Source organism: Oncorhynchus mykiss, chromosome 11 (assembly GCF_013265735.2).
Source record: "Oncorhynchus mykiss isolate Arlee chromosome 11, USDA_OmykA_1.1, whole genome shotgun sequence".
Taxonomy (NCBI): Eukaryota; Metazoa; Chordata; class Actinopteri; order Salmoniformes; family Salmonidae; genus Oncorhynchus; species Oncorhynchus mykiss.
The window spans coordinates 62824205-62850771 of NC_048575.1; the positions used below are offsets into that span (position 1 = coordinate 62824205).

The 26567-nt window shown below is 44.8% G+C and overlaps 1 protein-coding gene across 6 annotated transcripts in view; it reads right to left on the reverse strand.

Moving 5' to 3' along the window:
* LOC110536207 (calsenilin) overlaps nt 1-26567 on the reverse strand; it is a 75038-nt gene that overhangs the window by 19368 nt on the left and 29103 nt on the right. The window contains exons 1-2 of one of the 6 annotated variants that reach the window (XM_021621838.2): nt 655-2198; nt 99-101 (exon numbers count right to left, since the gene is read on the reverse strand). The exons of 4 other annotated variants lie outside the window; for them this stretch is intronic. In XM_021621838.2, the coding sequence (XP_021477513.1) occupies nt 99-101; nt 655-766 (115 nt within the window). In that variant the 5' untranslated portion in view covers nt 767-2198. Of the gene's footprint in view, nt 1-98; nt 102-654; nt 2199-15632; nt 17261-26567 lie in introns of those variants that run through there. One more of the 6 variants, XM_036936086.1, reaches the window with a different exon arrangement.

The following is a 26567-nucleotide window of genomic DNA, read 5'->3' on the forward strand; positions in this document are numbered from 1 at the left end:
ACTTGTTCAAACACAGTAAGAGAAAGCACTAAGACTGGGAGAAAGAAAAGCAAGACATAGATCAAAAAGGACGTGGAGTTTCTAAAAACCATACTTACCATCTTTTAACACACAAAACAGAGATAGTGTGTGTGTGAGAGAAAGTAAGAGATAGAGATGTAAAGACAGTAAATGGAGTAAAGAGAGGTACGGAGAGACAGTGAGAAAAGGGAGGGAAAAAACAGAGAACATGGTCAAGTCAAGTTAGACATTGTGGAATACAAATACTGCCTAGGGAGAACAAAAGAGGAATAGACAGAATCTTCATAAATGCAGTTTGTTGCCCTCTCTACCCTCCCTCCAACCGCTCTCTCTTCCTCTCCCTCCATCTTACCTCTCTCCCTCCACCCTCCCTCCAAACTCTCTCCCGCCAACCTCTCTTCAAACTCTCTGCCTTCCCCTCCCTCCCTCCCTCCCTCCCTCCCTCCCTCCCTCCCTCCCTCCCTCCCTCCCTCCCTCCCTCCCTCCCTCCCTCCCTCCCTCCCTCTCCATCCATCCAACCGCTCTCTCTCTCCCTCCATCCAACCTCTCCCCTCTCTCTCTCTCTCTCAATCTCCCTCTCTCTCTTCCATCTACATCCAACCTCTCTCTCTCCCTCCACCCCCCCTCTCTCACCGGTCTCTGTGATGTCGATGAGTCCCAGTAGGTGCATCAGTTTGAGGAACATTAATACAAGGCAGACGATCCCAACAGTCTGTAGCCCCTCCGACTCCCACCTGACACTCATCTCCCCTTCTTCCTCCGTCTTTCCGTCTTTTTGTTCCCCCAGCGTGAAAATTCTCTCTGTCCTCTCTCTCTCAGTTCTTTCTCCCTCTGTTCGCTCTTTCTCTCTGTCTTTCAATAAAATACCATCTGTCTCTCAAACTAAAGACAGATATGGCTTTAGATCCTTGGGATGCTATAAAGTTCCTATAGAGTTCTACAGTTCTAGAGAGAATAGTTCCAACTGTGATGCAAAGAGATTTAAGTTGAAGCCATGAAAAGCTATTTGACCAGACTCATGCTCAATGATATTCTAAAAGACTGAAAACAGTCTCTCAAATAAAACTGAAAGTAGAGGGAACAAGTAAAATCCTTCTTTCCATGACAAATCCCACGCTGTTTGTTTTCCCCAAAAAGTATTCCAATTGTTTACTTATTGTCCCGTCCTTTAACTCCCAAGCCCTGGGACAGCCAGGTTAGAGGTTACTGATATCATCCCACTGAATCAAAACTCTGATGAACGAACAGACATGCATCACTTAACCGTGAGAATTTACTCTCTGCCATCCCTCCTTCTTGGCTTCCCCTCCTCCTCTCATTCTCTTTATCCCATTAACCTGTGAACTCCTGTGAAAACTATCCACAGATACAGAAGGAACCTAACACATTTCTTTCAAATAATTGTGAAAAACCAACTATATTTAGCGACAGTTCCAGCGACAAAATAAATCCCTCCGTACTCCCTGCTTACACGACAAATCTGTAATAAGATGTCTGCATTCACTACAAAGATGTTTAACAAGGTATTTCCACAAAATTGATGCAGTGCTTGTCAGTATACCCATTTGCCTTTAAGGAGTCAGTGTATATGGCTGCATACCAACCGTTTAAAGTGGCTTCCTCTCCTCGTCTCCTTCATCTGCTCTGATCTGATAGAAAAAGACAGGTGAAAGCTGATACCCAATAGAAATTGCTTATACCAAGCCTATGTTTTCAGATTAGTGTAGATGATGAAGAGGAGAAAAGGAAAAGAAGACGCTTTAGTTTACAGTAATGAGACCCAGCCCATTTGTCCTAAATCCCATGTCCCCAGCAGGCTCTGTGATCCAGTTCAAGTCTAATTGTTCTTGTCTCTCCAGAGTTCATTAACACAGCTCTCAGCAGGCAGAGGCTTCACACCGGACGATTCCCAAATGGAAACATATTCTCTATATCGTGCACTACTTTTGACAAGAGCCCTGTGGGCCCTAGTCAAAAGTAGTGCACTATATAGGGAATATGGTGCCATTTGGGACGTAAAATAGTCAGACACAGTCAGATAGAGCAGATACAGTAATTCACTGGACAATAGTTCCCTCGAGGCCTGTGACACTTGCCAAAAACCCATCTCTTTAATTCAAGGTCCTAATACTACTGTTTTTCAACTCTCTCACACACACACACACACACACACACACACACACACACACACACACACACAGAGAGAGACAGACAGACAGACAGACAGACAGACAGACAGACAGACAGACAGACAGACAGACAGACAGACAGACAGACAGACAGACAGACAGACAGACAGACAGACAGACAGACAGACAGACAGACAGACGAAGACAATATGACTCCATTGAAATAAAGGTGGTTATCATTACTGTCCTCTGGTGGCAGTAGAAGGAAGTAGTTGGCAGAAGTCCAGACTGTATTGATCAGTCCACTGCCATTATAACATTAAAGGCCAGACACATCTCACTGACGCCACACACAACCCAAAATACACAGCACCACCAGACATACCAGAAATACACCAAACAGACAAAAAATATAACACACATTAGGACTGGTGAAACGTCTAAAATCTAAAGCAACAACTAGGGATTTGTGTGACACACATCCACCAAAACGCACAAACACACAAACAAACACAAACATGCACAAGCAGACACCCATACACAGTATTGGATAGTGGTGGTTAATGGACCTGTTGCTAAATACTAGGTGGCCTTGTTTGACTGCTGATCGATTTGAAGGACCTTGGACTCAGGGCCATACTATGGGTATATGGCTATGTACCTATTATTATGGCTATGTACCTATTATTATGGCTATGTACCTATTATTACGGCTATGTACCTATTATTATGGCTATGTACCTATTTTTATGGTTATGTATCTATTATTATGGCTATGTACCTATTATTATGGCTATGTACCTATTATTATGGCTATGTACCTATTATTACGGCTATGTATCTATTATTATGGCTATGTACCTATTTTTATGGTTATGTATCTATTATTATGGCTATGTACCTATTATTTTGGCTATGTATCTATTATTATGGCTATGTACCTATTAGTATGCTCTCTGGACATTCATACCCGGATCTCACAGCTAGCTAGCTGCTATCCGTGTGACAGTCGGCTTTCGTCGATTCCGGAGCAAACATCGATTGTTCCGGTGCTAGCCAGCTCCGTCAATCACTCCTGAGTTCCATCATTCACTCCTGGGCTGCAGTCACCTATCCGGACCCGTTTCACTGCCTACGCGGAGCCCCACCGGGCCTTCACAACTGGACTGCCAACGTTATCTACCTGAAGGAGATCCGGCTGGCTCCTCTGTCGCGACGTTACCTGAACGCCCATCTGCGGCCCGCTAACCGTTAGCTGTCTTACCGGCTGCTATCTGAATAGACAATCGGACAATTTATTTATTTTTATTATTATTATGTTTTCTTCTCGGGCCTCTATAACTATATCTATTGTTCTTATTTTTGTTGTTGTTGTGTGATTTGGATTAATCCCCTCTACCTCACGGAACCCCACTAATCTACTGACCGAACGCAAGAGGTGGCTAACAACAGACTCCATCCTATGCTAGCTTGCTACCGGTTGGCTTGGCTAGCTGTCTAAATCGCCGTGACCCTCAACCAACCTCTCCACTCACTGGACCCTTTTGATCACTCGACTAAGCATGCCTCTCCTTAATGTCAATATGTCTTGTCCATTGCTGTTCTGGTTAGTGTTTATTGGCTTATTTCACTGTAGAGCCTCTAGTCCTGCTCACTATACCTTATCCAACCTATTAGTTCCACCACCCACACATGCAATGACATCTCCTGGTTTCAATGATGTTTCTAGAGACAATATCTCTCTCTTCATCACTCAATTGTTACGGGGAGTGAATGAGGACCCAAAAGCGAACTAACTTAAACAGAGCTTCTTTAATAACCAAACATAGGTAGGCTCAGATAGACCGGCAGATTCCGACAGGACAGGACAAGGTTACAGCAAACATGACGATAGTCTGGCTCAGGCATGAAACACAACAAACAAGAATCCGACAAGGACAGGAGCAGAAACAGAGAGAGATATAGGGACCTAATCAGAGGGAAAAAGGGAACAGGTGGGAAAAGGGGTGACGAGGTGGTTAGGAGGAGACAAGGCACAGCTGGGGGAAAAGAGGGGGAGAAAAGGTAACCTAACAACGACCAGCAGAGGGAGACAGGGTGAAGGGAAAGGACAGAGACAAGACACAACATGACAGTACATGACAGTACCCCCCCACTCACCGAGCGCCTCCTGGCGCACTCGAGGAGGAAACCTGGCGGCAACGGAGGAAATCCTCGATCAGCGCACGGTCCAGCACGTCCCGAGAGGGAACCCAACTCCTCTCCTCAGGACCGTACCCCTCCCAATCTACGAGGTACTGGTGACCACGGCCCCGAGGACGCATGTCCAAAATTCTACGGACCCTGTAGATGGGTGCGCCCTCGACAAGGATGGGGGGGGGGGGGGGGGAAGACGAGCGGGGGCGCGAAGGACGGGCTTGATGCAGGAGACATGGAAGACCGGGTGGACGCGACGAAGGTATCGCGGAAGAAGAAGTCGAACTGCGACAGGATTAATGACCCGAGAAATACGGAACGGACCAATGAACCGCGGGGTCAACTTGCGAGAAGCCGTCTTAAGGGGAAGGTTCTGAGTGGAGAGCCAAACTCTCTGACCGCGACAATATCTAGGACTCTTAGTTCTACGCTTATTAGCAGCCCTCACAGTCTGCGTCCTATAACGGCAAAGTGCAGACCTGACCCTCTTCCAGGTGCGCTCGCAACGTTGGACAAAAGCCTGAGCGGAGGGGACGCTGGACTCGGCGAACTGAGATGAGAACAGCGGAGGCTGGTACCCGAGGCTACTCTGAAAAGGAGATAGCCCGGTCGCAGACGAAGGAAGCGAGTTGTGGGCGTATTCTGCCCAGGGGAGCTGTTCTGACCAAGACGCAGGGTTGCGAAAAGAAAGACTGCGTAAGATGCGACCAATAGTCTGATTGGCCCGTTCTGCTTGACCGTTAGACTGGGGGTGAAAGCCGGAAGAGAGACTGACGGAAGCCCCAATCAAACGGCAAAACTCCCTCCAAAATTGAGACGTGAATTGCGGACCTCTGTCCGAAACGACGTCTGACGGAAGGCCATGAATTCTGAAAACATTCTCGATGATGATTTGTGCCGTCTCTTTAGCAGAAGGAAGCTTAGCAAGGGGAATGAAATGAGGCTGAAGGCTGAAGACATAAGAGGAAGCGGATAACGATTCTTCACTGTTATGTCATTCAGCCCTCGATAATCTATGCAGGGGCGCAGAGACCCGTCCTTCTTCTTGACAAAAAAAACCCCGCTCCGGCGGGAGAGGAGGAGGGGACTATGGTACCCGCGTCAAGAGCTACAGACAAATAATCTTCGAGAGCCTTACGTTCGGGAGCCGACAGAGAGTATAGTCTACCCCGGGGGGGGGTGGTTCCCGGAAGGAGATCAATACTACAATCATACGACCGGTGTGGAGGAAGAGAGGTGGCCCTGGACCGACTGAACACCGTGCGCAGATCGTGATATTCCTCCGGCACCCCTGTCAAATCACCAGGCTCCTCCTGTGAAGAAGAGACAGAGGAAACAGGAGGGATAGCAGACATTAAACATTTCACATGACAAGAGACGTTCCAGGAGAGGATAGAATTACTAGACCAATTAATGGAAGGATTATGACAAACTAGCCAGGGATGGCCCAAAACAACAGGTGTAAAAGGTGAACGAAAAATTAAAAAAGAAATGGTTTCACTATGATTACCAGAAACAGTGAGGGTTAAAGGTAGCGTCTCACGCTGAATCCTGGGGAGAGGACTACCATCCAGGGCGAACAAGGCCGTGGGCTCCTTTAACTGTCTGAGAGGAATGTCATGTTCCCGAGCCCAGGTCTCGTCCATAAAACAGCCCTCCGCCCCAGAGTCTATTAAGGCACTGCAGGAAGCTGACGAACCGGTCCAGCGTAGATGGACCGACAAGGTAGTGCAGGATCTTGAAGGAGAGACAGGAGTAGTAGCGCTCACCAGTAGCCCTCCGCTTACTGATGAGCTCTGGCCTTTTACTGGACATGAAATGACAAAATGACCAGCGGAACCGCAATAGAGACAGAGGCGGTTGGTGATTCTCCGTTCCCTCTCCTTAGTCGAGATGCGGATACCTCCCAGCTGCATGGGCTCAGCACCCGAGCCGGCAGAGGAAGATGGTAGTGATGCGGAGAGGGGGGCAACGGAGAACGCGAGCTCCTTTCCACGAGCTCGGTGACGAAGATCAACCCGTCGCTCAATGCGAATAGCGAGTTCAATCAAGGAATCCACGCTGGAAGGAACCTCCCGGGAGAGAATCTCATCCTTTACCTCTGCGCGGAGACCCTCCAGAAAACGAGCGAGCAAAGCCGGCTCGTTCCAGCCACTGGAGGCAGCAAGAGTGCGAAACTCAATAGAGTAGTCTGTTATGGATCGATTACCTTGACATAGGGAAGACAGGGCCCTGGAAGCCTCCTCCCCAAAAACAGATCGATCAAAAACCCGTATCATCTCCTCCTTAAAGTCCTGATACTGGTTAGTACACTCAGCCCTTGCCTCCCAGATTGCCGTGCCCCACTCACGAGCCCGTCCAATAAGGAGAGATATGACGTAGGCGACACGAGCAGTGCTCCTGGAGTAAGTGTTGGGCTGGAGAGAAAACACAATATCACACTGGGTGAGGAACGAGCGGCATTCAGTGGGCTCCCCAGAGTAACACGGCGGGTTATTGATTCTGGGCTACGGAGATTCGAGAGCCCTGGAAGTGGCCGGTGGATCGAGGCGGAGATGGTGAACCTGTTCTGTGAGGTTGGAGACTTGGGTGGCCAGGGTCTCAACGGCATGTCGAGCAGCAGACAATTCCTGCTCGTGTCTGCCTAGCATCGCTCCCTGGATCTCGACGGCTGAGTGGAGAGGATCCGAAGTCGCTGGGTCCATTCTTGGTCGGATTCTTCTGTTACGGGGAGTGAATGAGGACCCAAAAGCGAACTAACTTAAACAGAGCTTCTTTAATAACCAAACATAGGTAGGCTCAGATAGACCGGCAGATTCCGACAGGACAGGACAAGGTTACAGCAAACATGACGATAGTCTGGCTCAGGCATGAAACACAACAAACAAGAATCCGACAAGGACAGGAGCAGAAACAGAGAGAGATATAGGGACCTAATCAGAGGGAAAAAGGGAACAGGTGGGAAAAGGGGTGACGAGGTGGTTAGGAGGAGACAAGGCACAGCTGGGGGAAAAGAGGGGGAGAAAAGGTAACCTAACAACGACCAGCAGAGGGAGACAGGGTGAAGGGAAAGGACAGAGACAAGACACAACATGACAGTACATGACATCAATACCTAGGTTTACCTCCACTGTATTCACATCCTACCTTACCTTTGTCTGTACATTATACCTTGATGCTATTTTATCGCCCCCAGAAACCTCCTTTTACTCTCTGTTCCAGACGTTCTAGACGACCAATTCTTATTGCTTTTAGTCGCACCCTTATTCTACTCCTCCTATGTTCCTCTGGCGATGTAGAGGTGAATCCAGGCCCTGCAGTGCCTAGCTCCACTCCTATTCCCCAGGCGCTCTCTTTTGACGACTTCTGTAACCGTAATAGCCTTGGTTTCATGCATGTTAACATTAGAAGCCTCCTCCCTAAGTTTGTTCTATTCACTGCTTTAGCACACTCTGCCAACCCGGATGTTCTAGCTGTGTCTGAATCCTGGCTTAGGAAGACCACCAAAAATTCAGACATTTTAATTCCAAACTACAACATTTTCAGACAAGATAGAACTGCCAAAGGGGGCGGTGTTGCAATCTACTGCAAAGATAGCCTGCAGAGTTCTGTCCTACTATCCAGGTCTGTACCCAAACAATTTGAACTTCTACTTTTAAAAATCCACCTCTCTAAAAACAAGTCTCTCACCGTTGCCGCCTGCTATAGACCACCCTCTGCCCCCAGCTGTGCTCTGGACACCATATGTGAACTGATTGCCCCCCATCTATCTTCAGAGCTCGTGCTGCTAGGCGACCTAAACTGGAACATGCTTAACACCCCAGCCATCCTACAATCTAAACTTGATGCCCTCAATCTCACACAAATTATCAATGAACCTACCAGGTACCTCCCCAAAGCCTTAAACATGGGCACCCTCATAGATATCATCCTAACCAACTTCCCCTCTAAATACACCTCTGCTGTCTTCAACCAAGATCTCAGCGATCACTGCCTCATTGCCTGCATCCGTAATGGGTCAGCGGTCAAACGACCTCCTCTCATCACTGTAAAACGCTCCCTGAAACACTTCAGCGAGCAGGCCTTTCTAATCGACCTGGCCGGGGTATCCTGGAAGGATATTGACCTCATCCCGTCAGTAGAGGATGCCTGGATATTTTTTAAAAATGCCTTCCTAACCATCTTAAATAAACATGCCCCATTCAAGAAATTTAGAACCAGGAACAGATATAGCCCTTGGTTCTCCCCAGACCTGACTGCCCTTAACCAACACAAAAACATCCTATGGCGTTCTGCATTAGCATCGAACAGCCCCCGTGATATGCAGCTGTTCAGGGAAGCTAGAAACCATTATACACAGGCAGTTAGAAAAGCCAAGGCTAGCTTTTTCAAGCAGAAATTTGCTTCTTGCAACACTAACTCAAAAAAGTTCTGGGACACTGTAAAGTCCATGGAGAATAAGAACACCTCCACCCAGCTGCCCACTGCACTGAAGATAGGAAACACTGTCACCACTGATAAATCCACCATAATTGAACATTTCAATAAGCATTTTTCTACTGCTGGCCATGCTTTCCACCTGGCTACTCCTACCCCTGTCAACAGCACTGCACCCCCAACAGCAACTCGCCCAAGCCTTCCCCATTTCTCCTTCTCCCAAATCCATTCAGCTGATGTTCTGAAAGAGCTGCAAAATCTGGACCCCTACAAATCAGCCGGGCTAGACAATCTGGACCCTTTCTTTCTAAAATTATCTGCCGAAATTGTTGCCACCCCTATTACTAGCCTGTTCAACCTCTCTTTCGTGTCGTCTGAGATTCCCAAAGATTGGAAAGCAGCTGCGGTCATCCCCCTCTTCAAAGGGGGGGACACTCTTGACCCAAACTGCTACAGACCTATATCTATCCTACCATGCCTTTCTAAGGTCTTCGAAAGCCAAGTCAACAAACAGATTACTGACCATTTTGAATCTCACCATACCTTCTCTGCTATGCAATCTGATTTCAGAGCTGGTCATGGGTGCACCTCAGCCACGCTCAAGGTCCTAAACGATATCTTAACCGCCATCGATAAGAAACATTACTGTGCAGCCGTATTCATTGATCTGGCCAAGGCTTTCGACTCTGTCAATCACCACATCCTCATCGGCAGACTCAACAGCCTTGGTTTCTCAAATGATTGCCTCGCCTGGTTCACCAACTACTTCTCTGATAGAGTTCAGTGTGTCGAATCGGAGGGTCTGTTGTCCGGACCTCTGGCAGTCTCTATGGGGGTGCCACAGGGTTCAATTCTTGGACCGACTCTCTTCTCTGTATACATCAATGAGGTCGCTCTTGCTGCTGGTGAGTCTCTGATCCACCTCTACGCAGACGACACCATTCTGTATACTTCCGGCCCTTCTTTGGACACTGTGTTAACAACCCTCCAGGCAAGCTTCAATGCCATACAACTCTCCTTCCGTGGCCTCCAATTGCTCTTAAATACAAGTAAAACTAAATGCATGCTCTTCAACCGATCGCTACCTGCACCTACCCGCCTGTCCAACATCACTACTCTGGACGGCTCTGACTTAGAATACGTGGACAACTACAAATACTTAGGTGTCTGGTTAGACTGTAAACTCTCCTTCCAGACCCATATCAAACATCTCCAATCCAAAGTTAAATCTAGAATTGGCTTCCTATTTCGCAACAAAGCATCCTTCACTCATGCTGCCAAACATACCCTTGTAAAACTGACCATCCTACCAATCCTCGACTTTGGCGATGTAATTTACAAAATAGCCTCCAATACCCTACTCAACAAATTGGATGCAGTCTATCACAGTGCAATCCGTTTTGTCACCAAAGCCCCATATACTACCCACCATTGCGACCTGTACGCTCTCGTTGGCTGGCCCTCGCTTCATACTCGTCGCCAAACCCACTGGCTCCATGTCATCTACAAGACCCTGCTAGGTAAAGTCCCCCCTTATCTCAGCTCGCTGGTCACCATAGCATCTCCCACCTGTAGCACACGCTCCAGCAGGTATATCTCTCTAGTCACCCCCAAAACCAATTCTTTCTTTGGCCGCCTCTCTTTCCAGTTCTCTGCTGCCAATGACTGGAACGAACTACAAAAATCTCTGAAACTGGAAACACTTATCTCCCTCACTAGCTTTAAGCACCAACTGTCAGAGCAGCTCACAGATTACTGCACCTGTACATAGCCCACCTATAATTTAGCCCTATCAACTACCTCTTTCCCAACTGTATTTAATTAATTTATTTATTTTGCTCCTTTGCACCCCATTATTTTTATTTCTACTTTGCACATTCTTCCATTGCAAAACTACCATTCCAGTGTTTTACTTGCTATATTGTATTTACCTTGCCACCAAGGCCTTTTTTGCCTTTACCTCCCTTCTCACCTCATTTGCTCACATTGTATATAGACTTGTTTATACTTTATTATTGACTGTATGTTTGTTTTACTCCATGTGTAACTCTGTGTTGTTGTATCTGTCGAACTGCTTTGCTTTATCTTGGCCAGGTCGCAATTGTAAATGAGAACTTGTTCTCAACTTGCCTACCTGGTTAAATAAAGGTAAAAAAAAAAAAAAAAAAAAAAAAAAAGTATGGCTATGTATCTATTATTATGGCTATGTATCTATTATTATGGCTATGTATCTATTATTATGGCTATGTATCTATTATTATGGCTATGTATCTATTATTATGGCTATGTATCTATTATTATGGCTATGTATCTATTATTATGGCTATGTATCTATTATTATGGCTATGTATCTATTATTATGGCTATGTATCTATTATTATGGCTATGTATCTATTATTATGGCTATGTATCTATTATTATGGCTATGGGACTATTATTATGGCTATGTATCTATTATTATGGCGATGGGACTATTATTATGGCTATGTACAGTCGTATGAAAATGTTTGGGCACCCCTGACAATTTCCATGATTTCCATTTATAAATAATTGTGTGTTTGGATCAGCAATTTCATTTTGATCTATCAAATAACTGATGGACACAGTAATATTTCAGTAGTGAAATTAGGTTTATTGGATTAACAGAAAATGTGCAATATGCATCAAAACAAAATTAGACAGGTGCATACATTTGGGCACCCCAATAGAAAAATCACATCAATATTTAGTAGAGCCTCCTTTTGCTAAAATAACAGCCTCTAGACGCTTCCCATAGCCTCTAATGAGTTTCTGGATTCTGGGTGAAGGTATTTTGGACCATTCTTCCTTACAAAACATCTCCAGTTCAGTTAGGTTTGATGGTTGCCAAGCATGGACAGCCCACTTCAAATCATCCCACAGATTCTCAATGATATTCAGGTCTGGGGACTGGGATGGCCGGATGGCTTGTTCCTCTGCATAAATGCCAGGGTAGATTTTGAGCAGTGTTTTGAGTCGTTGTCTTGTTGAAATATCCAGCCCCGGCATAACTTCAACTTTGTAACTGATTCTTCAACATTATTCCCAAGAATCTGCTGGTATTGAGTGGAATCCATGCGACCCTCAACTTTAACAAGATTCCCAGTACCGGCACTGGCCACACAGCATGATGTGCATCCCCACCTAATTTTACTGTGGGTAGCAAGTGTTTTTCTTGGAACGCTGTGTTCTTTTGCCGCCATGCATAATGTCCCTTGTTATGACCAAATAACTCAATCTTTGTTTCATCAGTCCACAGCATCTTATTCCAAAATGAAGCTGGCTTGTCCGAATGTGCGTCTGCATTCCTCAAGCGACTCTGTTTGTGGCGTGTGTGCAGGAAAGGCTTCTTCCGCATCACTCTCCCATACAGCTTCTCCTTGTGCAAAGTGCGCTGAATTGTTGAACGATGCACAGTGACACCATTTGCAGCAAGATGATGTTGAAGGTCTTTGGAGGTGGTCTGTGGGCTGTTTTTGACCGTTCTCACCATCCTTCGCCTTTGCCTCTCCGATATTTTACTTGGCCTGCCACTTCTGGCCTTAACCATAACTGTGCCTGTGGTCTTCCATTTCCTCACTATGTTCCTTACAGTGGACACTGACAGCTTAAATCTCTTTGTAGCCTTCCTCTAAACCATAATGTTGAACAATCTTTGTTTTCAGGTCATTTGAGAGTTGTTTTGAGGCCCCCATGTTGCCACTCTTCAGACGAGAGTCAAAGAGAACAACAACTTGCAATTGGCCACCTTAAATACCTTTTCTCATGATTGGATGCACTTGTCTATGAAGTTCAAGGCTTAATGAGCTCACCAAACCAATTGTGTGTTCCAATTCATCAGTGCTAAGTAGTTACAGGTATTCAAATCAACAGAATGATAAGGGTGCCCACATTAATGCATAGCCTATTTTTCACATCTGATTTAATTTCATACAACTTAATATTGCTACACTAAAAATCTTTGTCTGGACAATACCCCAGTACTCAGCTTTTATTAGAAAATGAATGGCATGCCACTGTGATCATTTTCTGTGACGACAGAGTAAATTATTATGCAGCCTCAGAGGAGTGCCCAAACTTTTTCATACGACTGTATCTATTATTATGGCTATGGGACTATTATTATGGCTATGTAACTATTAGTATGGCTATGTAACTATTATTATGGCTATGTACCTATTATTATGGCTATGTACCTATTATTATGGCTATGTATCTATTATTATGGCTATGTATCTATTATTATGGCTATGTATCTATTATTATGGCTATGTATCTATTATTCTGTCTATGTATCTATTATTCTGGCTATGTATATATTATTCTGGCTATGTACCTATTATTATGGCTATGTACCTATTATTATGGCTATGTATCTATTATTATGGCTATGTATCTATTATTATGGTTATGTAATTATTATTATGGCTATGTACCTATTATTATGGCTATGGGACTATTATTATGGTTATGTAATTATTATTATGGCTATGTACCTATTATTATGGCTATGGGACTATTATTATGGCTATGTACCTATTATTATGGCTATGTAATTATTATTATGGCTATGTACCTATTATTATGGCTATATACCTATTATTATGGCTATGTACCTATTATTATGGCTATGTAATTATTATTATGGCTATGTACCTATTATTATGGCTATATACCGATTATTATGGCTATGTACCTATTATTATGGCTATATACCTATTATTATGGCTATGTACCTATTATTATGGCTATATACCTATTTCATGGCTATGTACCTATTATTATGGCTATGTAATTATTATTATGGCTATGTACCTATTATTATGGCTATATACCTATTATTATGGCTATGTACCTATTATTATGGCTATATACCTATTATTATGGCTATGTACCTATTATTATGGCTATATACCTATTATTATAGCTATGTACCTATTATTATGGCTATATACCTATTTTATGGCTATGTACCTATTATTATGGCTATGTAATTATTATTATGGCTATGTACCTATTATTATGGCTATATACCTATTATTATGGCTATGTAACTATAATTATGGTTATGTAACTATGTATTATGGCTATATAACTATGTATTATGGCTATATAACTATGTATTATGGCTATATAACTATGTATTATGGCTATGTAACTGTAATTTTGGTTATGTAACTATGTATTATGGCTATATAACTATGCATTATGGCTATATAACTAGGTATTATGGCTATGTAACTATTATTATGGTATGTATTTCTCTATGTATATGTCTGCTGGGACTGAGTATATGTCAGAGGGTCACTTAAAAGAGAGAAAGTGAGAGAAAAAGAGGAGAGGAAAAGCTATTATGGGACACTACTGAACAGTGGGGGAGGATTTTGGGGGCCATTGCTGGATGGCCAGTGTCCTTCAGGGTCCTGGCGAAGGACTGCAGGCTCCATATTTAGGCGGTCTCAGAGAAAGCCTGTTCAATACTGCATGTATAATTAATGCTAGGTAATGCTAGACCTGGGTGTGGACCCTGCCTATCTGAAGCTGTGAGAGAGGGAGATGGAAATAGGGAGGAGAAGGAGAGAGAAAAATGCACTGTGGAAGGACTGAGAGAGAGAGAGAGAGAGAGAGAGAGAGAGAGAGAGAGAGAAGGGGGGGGGGAAGAAGAGGGATGCACTGCAGAGGAATTGAGAGCAAGAAGAGAGGACAGAAGTTTGAGTTCAGTTGAAGGGATTTAGTGAGAAAAATAGAATGAGAGAATGCAATGATTCATGGATGAGCCACTCCTTCACAATCAACTATCCACAGGAACACCAAATGTGTCAAATCATTATTTACCTGATTCCTAGATAAGAATGTAAAAGGCACACATAGCTATTACCATTACAGTATAATGCTCTCTAATGCTTATGATGCCTGTGATAAGCACTTCAATGTGAGGTTGAAGGCTTTCAACTATAATTGCTTTGGCACAGTGACTACAGGGCACTTTGACTGGACTTTGGCCTAAAACTATTTATGATGTGATTCTTTACCACCCTGAATCTACACTTTACCTTTAGTGTACACTCTACTTTAATGCCCACTATCTTTTTCTCTTGAGAAAGATTTCCTAATAGATACCATAATGCCCATCTCAGAATCCCCAGTGTCAAGAGACATACTGCCCTACCCCAGCCTCAGAAGAGGGGAGCTTTATGTTTGGTTAGGTTTACACATTCAAGAGTGAATACAGTGTATACACTCTTAGAAAAAAAGGTGCTATCTAGAACCAAAAAGGGTTCTTTGGCTGTCCCCATAGGATAACCCTTTGAAGAACCCCTTTTACTTCCATGGGTTCCATGTAGAACACTTTCAACAGAGAGTTCTACGTGGAACCCAAAAGAGTTCTACCTGGAACAAAGAGGGTTCTACCTCTACCAGGAACCAAAAATGGTTCTCCTACTGTATGGGGACAGCCACAGAACCCTTTTGGAACCTTTTTTTTCTAAGACTGTAGAGTGTGTGACTTGTATTTATACTCTCTTAGAATATATCCAATGCCAAGACATCACACACCAAATGCCCCATCCCAGACACTAGATACCCAGATATGATCCAGGAATATCTACTGTGTAACCCCTAGGTACCGCATACCAACTTTTCCTCCCAAATACCAGATACAGATTGAACACCCTATCTCAGATAGCAGATAGTTAATGCTGAAACGTCAACCTAAATGCCATGTCCACCTTTTTGAACCAGGAATAAAAAGATACAGACCACCAGGCATTTTGCCTCCCAGCCTCTTCCCTGGATGTTCAGCTTCAGCTGGAATCCCCTCAGGGCTCTTACCTTCAAAGGAGGACATGGGCTCCAGGATGCCAAAGCCCTTGAGCACTGCCACAAACATTATCATGACCACGCCAATGGCGAACAGCTCCATACCCTGGATCTGGATCCCCATGGCTGGGAGAGGGCAGGGGGAGCCTGCTGAGGGCAAGCCCACACACAGAGGCCTTGCGTGAGAGACTCCAGCAGGTGCAAAGTTCGTGATAATAATAGTCTCTGTTGTTGAACAACAGATGCTATACTTTGAGGCTTGGCTAAGCCTGTCAGGTTGTACTAACATAAGGCACTGAGCAGCATGAGAGAATGGCCAACAAAATGGATATTAAATGTAAACGATTATGGAATGGAAAATATCCAAAAGTGGGTAGACACAGAAAAAAGCCCTCTTCAGATCTGATGCGTGGGAAAATAGAGGTTTAGTCAAAGGTCGCCTATTTTGATGGTGAGGAGGGATCTAAAGTTAAAGTTGAAGTCATTCTTCCAGAGTCGTTCTCAAAGATCCAGAAATATAGCCAGTTGATAGAGCATCACTACACAGCTTTACAGTCCAAAGAGTAAACATCAATCATCATAGGAGTTGTCATTTGTTGGACAATGATCTCTGGATAAAAACACATTTAGGAATTAGACAATTCCCATCAATCAGCTGTATCCATGTGATGTCCAGTTTATGATGTGTCTTAAAACTCTGAATCATTGAAGTGAATCTGATTACTGACTTGCTGACACAGGAAAGTGTGTAGAAGGGAAGTGGTGAGAGTGAAATCACTTCACTGTGATCATCTCATCTTTCCCACGATATCAACAGAAATATAAGAACAACCAACTTAAAGACACGGATTCTCTGAACTTAAACTATTCCCACTCTGTGAATGAAACATAAAACCAACGTGCCTAAATAGAGGCCTTTCCCTTCCTTATTTTAGATCTTGTCATATTATATGTATAGATCTGTTAGCAAATCAATTAATCGATCAATCAATCCACCATATAATCAATACTATAACTGACAGACCTGACAGATACTGAAAGATCTGTAGTCACCACTTTCTAAGGCACTACGAACAATCTTCACACTTATTTCTCTTTTTTCCAACCATTCCTCCCTATTTCTCTCAGTAACAGATAGTCCAGTCCAGTTCAATCGAATCCGGTCCAGATCTGGTTTGGTTCAATCCAGGTATGATCTGATTCAGGCTAATATGGTCCAGGCCTTGTTTGGTCCAATATTTCCAGTCCAGTTTAGACCAGGTAGTGACCACAGAGTGGTCCAAAGGATTGGGTCCGTGTAGGGCTGAGAGAGATCCAATGGACTGAAGAGCGAGCACCGCCCTTCCCTTACCGCCAGGCGTCTTCCCTTCTCTCCTCTTCTGCTCTCTCTTTCTTGCTCTTTCTTTCTTTCACTCTCTCTCTCTCTCTCTCTCCCTCTCACTGTCTTTCCAATGTCAATACTGGGGGCTGCTATCGCTTTCAACTTGTTCACCCCACTCTCCTTCCGTCTCTCTCTCTCCTCTCTCCCACTTTCCTGTAAGAAACCACCGATGATGAAGTTACAGTGGGCAGCCCGGTGAATCCCTCCATCCAGTCCACCCCTCCTCTCTTTCTGTCCATATTGCTGGTCCTCTCCCACTCTCTCTCTCTCTCTCTCTCTCTCTTTCCAGCTGCCCTCCATCCCCATATTCATTCCTTCACTCTTTCCAACCACAGGCTCAGTATCTCCTTCTGATCCATCCTTTATTCTCTCTCTCTCCCTGACCTCCCCCTCTCTCTCTCTCTCTGCCCCCATGGTCCCCCCCCCCCCCCCTCCCCCTTTGCACTCTTTCTTGCTTGGGCACCACGGGTGAAGACATTTACAGACTGAAAAGAGAGAGGGATCAAATACACACACACACATATCACAGTCACATCACACTCACAGTCACACACAAAGATCAAATAGCAGACACCCCCGCCCCATTCATACTCCCCCTCTCTCTTTCCTTTCCTCTCCTAGAGACAGAAAGAAATAGAGACGAGATTTCTACTGCAATGTTACAGGTTTCATTTTAAAGTGCTTTTGAATCAAACTAACATAGACCACTGTTCTGTTAGTAAGCACACACACACACACACACACACACACACACACACACACACACACACACACACACACACACACACACACACACACACACACACACACACACACTGCAAGTGCTAAACAATGGTTGTTTTTTCTGTATGTGTGCATCCACACATGAGTGTGCACTTGCGAATGCATTGAGTGTGAGATGGTGATAGAGACAGGTGTGTGTGTCTCTGTGTGTGTGTGTGTGTGTGTGTGTGTGTGTGTGTGCACTAATGCATTGATGGAGACGGGGAGAGGCCAGAGAGAGAGATAAATCGACCTGTGGTGAGCCTCTCCCCTCTCCTCTGTCCTCTGCTCCTACCTCCACAGCACTAACCATAATACTCCATGTCCTCATATTTACACACTACATGTTAGGGAAGCCTACTTGCCATCCTGTGACCCAAAAAGTGTGTGTATGTGTGAAAGAAACTGATCCTTGTCCTAATCTTCATTTAATCTTGTGTACTATTCTTATTATGTTTTCTGCCTGCCTGCCTGCCTGCCTGCCTGCCTGCCCGCCCGCCCTCGCTCGACTGCCCGCCTGCCCTCGCTCGACTTTCTTCATTAACTTTTTCACCCCGGATGCTTTATCTGGACATGGTTCTACAGGACCTCCATCAGCCGAAGCTAAGTAGTAACATTAACATTATGCCTTCTAATTGCAGTCGCTGTACTCATAATATACTCATAACATACAGGAGAACAATCGCCTTATGGTGAGGATAGCCGTGCTGCAAGCCCAGCTTCAGATGCAATTGTTAGGCAAGGATAATTTATGTGAAGGAACGGATGAAACAGCATCTGTGCCACCAATATGTACAGATAGAGTATAAATCCCCTCGCACAGTCCCCGCAGCCGGACAATTTTCTCATGGCTTCTGGAAGGAAATGCTGTAGGAATGCTCAACCGGTGTCGCTCTTTCAGCCATTAAGCAACGAGTCGGAGTCAGAGGCGGAGCCTTCTCTGGTCTCTCCTCCACTCGTTACGGGGTCTGAGACGCCAAAGCCTCCCACTATTAGCACTGACAAATTGAAAACCCTAGTCATTGGCGACTCCATTACCCGCAGTATTAGACTTAAAACAAATCATCCAGCGATCATACACTGTTTACCAGGGGGCAGGGCTACCGATGTTAAGGCTAATCTGAAGATGGTGCTGGCTAAGGCTAAAACTGTAGAGTGTTGAGAGTATAGAGATATTGTTATCCACGTCGCCACCAACGATGTTAGGATGAAACAGTCAGAGGTCACCAAGGGCAACACAGCTTCAGCGTATAAATCAGCTAGAAAGATGTGTCGGCATCTGGCCCCCTCCCAGTTAGGGGGAGCGATAAGCTCTAGACCTCCTCCATTCCTGTCATTATTGAAAGAGATTGTGATACCTCACATCTCAAAATAGGGCTACTTAATGTTAGATCCCTCACTTCTAAGGCAGTTATAGTCAATGAACTAATCACTGATCATAATCTTAATGTGATTGGCCTGACTGAAACATTCCTTAAGCCTGATGAATTTACTGTGTTAAATGAAGCCTCTCCTCCTGGTTACACTAGTGACCATGTCCCCTGCACCACCCGCAAAGGCGGAGGTGTTGCTAACATTTATGATAGCAAATTTCAATTTGCAAACAAAAAAATGACTGCGTTTTCGTCTTTTGAGCTTCTATTCATGAAACATATGCAGTCTACTCAATCACTTTTTTTTATAGCTACTGTTTACAGGCCTCCTGGGCCGTATACAACTTTCCTCACTGAGTTCCCTGAATTCCTGGACCTACTCATTGCCACAGTCATACTCTGGACCTAGTTTTGTCCCGTGGAATAAATATTGTTGATCTTAATGTTTTTCCTCATAATCTTGGACTATCGGACCACCATTTTATTACGTTTGCAATCGCAACAAATAATCTACTCAGAACCCAACCAAGGATCATCAAAAGCTGTGCTATAAATTCTCGGACAACCCAAAGATTCCTAGATGCCCTTCCAGACTCCCTCCAGCTACCTAAGGACATCAGAGTACAAAAATCGGTTAACCACCTAACTGAGAAACTAAATGTAACCTTGCGTAATAACCTAAATGCAGTCGCACCTGAGCCCTGAAGCATGCTTCCAGAAAATACCTGAGCCCTGAAGCATGCTTCCAGAAAATACCTGAGCCCTGAAGCATGCTTCCAGAAAATACCTGAGCCCTGAAGCATGCTTCCAGAAAATACCTGAGCCCTGAAGCATGCTTCCAGAAAATACCTGAGCCCTGAAGCATGCTTCCAGAAAATACCTGAGCCCTGAAGCATGCTTCCAGAAAATACCTGAGCCCTGAAGCATGCTCCCAGAAAATACCTGAGCCCTGAAGCTTCCAGAAAACTGGAACGGAAATGCTGTTACACCAAATTGGAAGTCTTCCGACTAGCTTGGAGAGACGGTACCGTGCGGTATCGATGAGCCCTCACTGCTGCTCCATCATCCTACTTTTACAACTTGAGGAGAATAACAATCCAAAATGTATTTTTGACCGTGTTGCAAAGCTAACTAAAAAGCAGCATTCCCTAAGAGAGGATTGCTTTCACTTCAGCAGTGATAACGAAAAGATCTTTGACGAAAAGACCATTAGTAAGCAAATAACGGACTCCTCTTTAAATCTGCGTATTTCTCCAAAGCTCAGTTGTCCTGAGTCTGCACAACACTGGCAGGACCTAGGATCAAGGAAAACACGTTTTGAAATACTTTATCTCTTGACACATTGATGAAAATAGTCATGGCCTCTAAACCTTCAACTAATCTACTGAAAGAGCTGCTTCCTGTGCTTGGCCCTCCTATGTTGAACATAATAAACGGCTCTCTATCCACCGGATGTGTACCAAACTCACTAAAAGTGGCAGTAATAAAGCCTCTCTTGAAAAAGACAAACCTTGACCAGAAAATATTTTTAAAAACTATCGACCTATATCAAATCTCCCATTCCTCTCAATTTCTTTAGAAAAAGCTGTTGCACAGCAACTCACTGCCTTCCTGAAGACAAACAATGTGTACGAAATTCTTCAGTCTGGTTTTAGACCCCATCATTGCACTGCGACTGCACTTGTGAAGGTGATAAATTACCTTTTAATGGCTTCAGACCGAGGCTCTGCATCTGTCCTCGTGCTCCTAGACCTTAGTGCTACTTTTGATACCATCGATAACCACATTCTTTTGGAGAGATTGAAAACCCAAATTGGTCTACACGGACAAGTTCTGGCCTGGTTTAGATCTTATCTGTCAGAAAGATATCAGTTTGTCTCTGTGAAGGTTTTGTCCTCTGACAAATCAACTGTACATTTCGATTCCGTTTTAGTACCACTATTCTTTTCACTATATATTTTACCTCTTGGGGATGTCATTTGGAAACATAATGTTAACTTTCACTGCTATGCGGGCGATACACAGCTGTACATTTCAATAATGTACAACAATGAAGCCACAAAATTGCCCTCCCTGGAAGCCTGTGTTTCAGACATAAGGAAGTGGATGGTGGCAGATGTTTTACTTTTAAACTCGGACAAAACAGAGATGCTAGTTCTAGGTCCTAAGAATCAAAGAGATCTTTCGTTGGATCTGACAATTAATCTTAATGGTTGTACAGTCGTCTCAAATAAAACTGTGAAGGACCTCGGCTTACTCTGTACCCTGATCTCTCTTTTGACAAACATATCAAGACTGTTTCAAAGACAGCTTTTTCCCATCTACGTAACATTGCAAAAATCTGAAACTTTCCATCCAAAAATGATGCAGAAAAATGTATTCATGCTTGTGTCACTTCTAGATTAGACTACTGCAATGCTCTACTTTCTGGCTACCCGGATAAAGCACTAAATAAACTTCAGTTAGTACTAAACACAGCTGCTATAATCTTGACTAGAACCAAAAAATGTGATCACATTACTCCAGTGCTAGCCTCTCTACACTGGCTTCCTGTTAAGGCTAGGGCTGATTTCAAGGTTTTACTGCTAACCTACAAAGCATTACATGGGCTTGCTCCTACCTATTTTTCCAATTTGGTCCTGCCGTACATACCTGCACGTACGCTACGGTCACAATACACGTACGCTACGGTCACAATACAAGTACGCTACGGTCACAAGACACAGGCCTCCTTATTGTCTCTAGAATTTCTACACAAACAGTTGGAGACAGGGCTTTCTCCTATAGAGCTCCATTTTTATGGAATGGTCTACCTACCCATGTGAGAGACGCAGACTCCGTCTCAACCTTTAAGTCTTTATTGAAGGCGCATCTCTTCAGTAGGTCATATGATTGAGTGTAGTCTGGCCCAGGGGTGTGAAGGTGGCCGAAAAGGCACTGGAGCGACGAACCGTCCTTGCTGTCTCTGCCGGTTCCCCTCTTTCCACTGGGATTCTCTGCCTCTAACCCTATTATGGCGACTGAGTCACTGGCTTACTGGTGCTCTCCACGCCATCCCTAGGAGGGGTGGGTCACTTGAGTGGGTTCAGTCACTGACGTGATCTTCCTGTCTGGGTTGGCGCCCCCCTCAGGTTCGTGCCGTGGCAGAGATCTTCGTGGGCTATACTCAGGCTTGTCTCAGGATGGTAAGTTGGTAGTTGAAGATACAGTGCCTTGCAAAAGTATTCGGCCCCCTTGAACTTTGCGACCTTTTGCCACATTTCAGGCTTCAAACATAAAGATATAAAAAATTTCTTTGTGAAGAATCAACAACAAGTGGGTCACAATCATGAAGTGGAACGACATTTATTGGATATTTCAAACTTTTTTAACAAATCAAAAACTGAAAAATTGGGCGTGCAAAATTATTCAGCCCCCTTAAGTTAATACTTTGTAGCACCACCTTTTGCTGCAATTACAGCTGTAAGTCGCTTGGGGTATGTCTCTATCAGTTTTGCACATCGAGAGACTGACATTTTTTTCCCATTCCTCCTTGCAAAACAGCTCGAGCTCAGTGAGGTTGGATGGAGAGCATTTGTGAACAGCAGTTTTCAGTTCTTTCCACAGATTCTTGATTGGATTCAGGTCTGGACTTTGACTTGGCCATTCTAACACCTGGATATGTTTATTTTTGAACCATTCCATTGTAGATTTTGCTTTATGTTTTGGATCATTGTCTTGTTGGAAGACAAATCTCCGTCCCAGTCTCAGGTCTTTTGCAGACTCCATCAGGTTTTCTTCCAGAATGGTCCTGTATTTGGCTCCATCCATCTTCCCATCAATTTTAACCATCTTCCCTGTCCCTGCTGAAGAAAAGCAGGCCCAAACCATGATGCTGCCACCACCATGTTTGACAGTGTGGATGGTGTGTTCAGCTGTGTTGCTTTTACGCCAAACATAACGTTTTGCATTGTTGCCAAAAAGTTCAATTTTGGTTTCACCTGACCAGAGCACCTTCTTCCACATGTTTGGTGTGTCTCCCAGGTGGCTTGTGGCAAACTTTAAACAACACTTTTTATGGATATCTTTAAGAAATGGCTTTCTTCTTGCCACTCTTCCATAAAGGCCAGATTTGTGCAATATACGACTGATTGTTGTCCTATGGACAGAGTCTCCCACCTCAGCTGTAGATCTCTGCAGTTCATCCAGAGTGATCATGGGCCTCTTGGCTGCATATCTGATCAGTCTTCTCCTTGTATGAGCTGAAAGTTTAGAGGGACGGCCAGGTCTTGGTAGATTTGCAGTGGTCTGATACTCCTTCCATTTCAATATTATCGCTTGCACAGTGCTCCTTGGGATGTTTAAAGTTTGGGAAATCTTTTTGTATCCAAATCCGGCTTTAAACTTCTTCACAACAGTATCTCGGACCTGCCTGGTGTGTTCCTTGTTCTTCATGATGCTCTCTGCGCTTTTAACGGACCTCTGAGACTATCACAGTGCAGGTGCATTTATACGGAGACTTGATTACACACAGGTGGATTGTATTTATCATCATTAGTCATTTAGGTCAACATTGGATCATTCAGAGATCCTCACTGAACTTCTGGAGAGAGTTTGCTGCACTGAAAGTAAAGGGGCTGAATAATTTTGCACGCGCAATTTTTCAGTTTTTGATTTGTTAAAAAAGTTTGAAATATCCAATAAATGTCGTTCCACTTCATGATTGTGTCCCACTTGTTGTTGATTCTTCACAAAAAAATACAGTTTTATATCTTTATGTTTGAAGCCTGAAATGTGGCAAAAGGTTGCAAAGTTCAAGGGGGCCGAATACTTTCGCAAGGCACTGTATCCCTCTAGTGGTGTGTGGGCTGTGCTTTAGCAAAGTGGGTGGGGTTATATTTTGCCTGGTTGGCCCTGTCCGGTGGTATCGTCGGACGGGGCCACAGTTTCTCCCGACCCCTCCTGTCTCAACTTCCAGTATTTATGCTGCAATAGTTTATAAGTCGGGGGGCTAGGGTCAGTCTGTTATATCTGGAGTATTTCTCCTGTCTTATCTGGTGTTCTGTGTGAATTGAAATATGCTCCCTCTAATTCTCTGTATAGCACTTTATGACATGGCTGATGTAAAAAGGGATTTATAAATACATTTGATTGATTGATGTGTGCATGTGTGTGTCATCGCAGCCAGCATCACTGCAAAGATTAGCTCATTATCTAATTTGCCCATCTCCAGCTCCAGTCCCAGCTCCTACCACAGCCCCAGCCCCATCCCCATCTCCAGCTCCAGTCCCAGCTCCTACCACAGCCCCAGCCCCATGCCCATCTCCAGCTCCAGTCCCAGCTCCTACCACAGCCCCAGCCCCATCCCCATCTCCAGCTCCAGTCCCAGCTCCTACCACAGCCCCAGCCCCATGCCCATCTCCAGCTCCAGTCCCAGCTCCTACCACAGCCCCAGCCCCATCCCCATCTCCAGCTCCAGTCCCAGCTCCTACCACAGCCCCAGCCCCATGCCCATCTCCAGCTCCAGTCCCAGCTCCTACCACAGCCCCAGCCCCATCCCCATCTCCAGCTCCAGTCCCAGCTCCTACCACAGCCCCAGCCCCATGCCCATCTCCAGCTCCAGTCCCAGCTCCTACCACAGCCCCAGCCCCATCCCCATCTCCAGCTCCAGTCCCAGCTCCTACCACAGCCCCATCCCCATCTCCAGCTCCAGTCCCAGCTCCTACCACAGCCCCAGCTCCAGCCCCATCCCCATCTCCATCTCCATCTCCAGTCCCAGCTCCTACCACAACCCCATCTCCAGCTCCAGTCCCATCTCCATCTCCAGTCCCAGCTCCTACCACAACCCCATCTCCAGCTCCAGTCCCATCTCCAGCTCCAGTCCCAGCTCCTACCACAACCCCATCTCCAGCTCCAGTCCCATCTCCAGCTCCAGTCCCAGCTCCTACCACAACCCCATCTCCAGCTCCATCCCCATCTCCAGCTCCAGTCCCAGCCCCAGACTCTGGACAGATGAGCCATAGATAGCCTGAGGATTGATCCATGCTATCCGTATCTGGCTGGTGAAAACAGTCATACTGTAGCAGAGTCACAGGGTCCAAAACACAAACAGACAAGATACACTAACAGACAAGATACACAAACAGACAAGATACACAAACAGACAAGATACCCAAATGTCAATATGGACATGTCTAAATACTGCTTTTAAACACTGTAGATCCATCTTCAGAACATAAAAAAATGGTCACATGCTTCATAGACAACAACAGGTGGAGACTTAGAGGGATTGAGTGAGTGGGAGAGATAGAGAAAAGAAAGATAAAAAAAAGAAAATAGGAGAATTTAGGAAAAGTGTACAACTGATGGGTTCTTGAGAATATATTGAGGGAGTAGAGAGATAGAGTACACGTGATAGTGTACAGTAGCTGAGCAGTGGTATCTAGCAGCATTATGGTGACAGTCAGACAGAGAAAAGGAGATAAAATAAAGAGAAGTAGAGAGAGAAGTGAGAGCCTACCTGAGCGGTGGTAGCGTGCAGCACTATGGCGACAGTCAGACAGACAGCTGGGGCGAAACAGACGCCTCCGGGCCTCCAGGGAGAGAGCTGCCATCACAGCACCCATAGCAACCACACCAGATGAGACTCCACAAGACAACTAGTGCCTAGACTATACCACCCTAGACAAGACTAGACTCCAACTCGGAATAGAGTAGCAAACTAGATGACTAGAGACTCCAATGAGATGAGATTAGGCTAATCGATACAGGAGTCCTAGAAGAGACAGCTAACTATACACTAGACTCAACTAAAGAATCCTACAAGACAAGATGAGACTTTGAGACACACTGCAGAGTGATCCACTCAGATAATAAACTAATAATAAAGTCAACTCTCAGATAATAACTATTCTACCTGTCATATCAAACTACAGCCCGACAGATCACAGAACAGATTGAACTGACGCTGACAATTGTGTGGAGAGGACAGACGATGTGTGTGTGTGTGTATGTGTGTGTGTCACATTTTCTAGCTGGGCTTGAGTCAGACCCAGATGAAGAGAGAGCAAGAGAGAGAGAGAGAGAGAGAGAGAGAGAGAGAGAGAGAGAGAGAGAGAGCAAGAGAGAGCAAGAGAGAGCGAGAGAGAGAGAGAGAGAGAGAGAGAAGAGAGAGAAGAGAGAGAGAAGAGAGAGTAGAGAGAGAGAGAGAGAGAGAAGAGAGAGTAGAGAGAGAGAGAGAAGAGAGAGAGAAGAGAGAGTAGAGAGAGAGTAGAGAGAAGAGAGAGAGAAGAGAGAGTAGAGAGAGAGTAGAGAGAGAAGAGAGATAGAGAGAGCGAGAGAGAGAGAGAGTAGAGAGAGAAGAGAGAGAGAAGAGAGAGTAGAGAGAGAGTAGAGAGAGAGAGAGAGTAGAGAGAGAGAGAGAGTAGAGAGAGAAGAGAGAGAGAAGAGAGA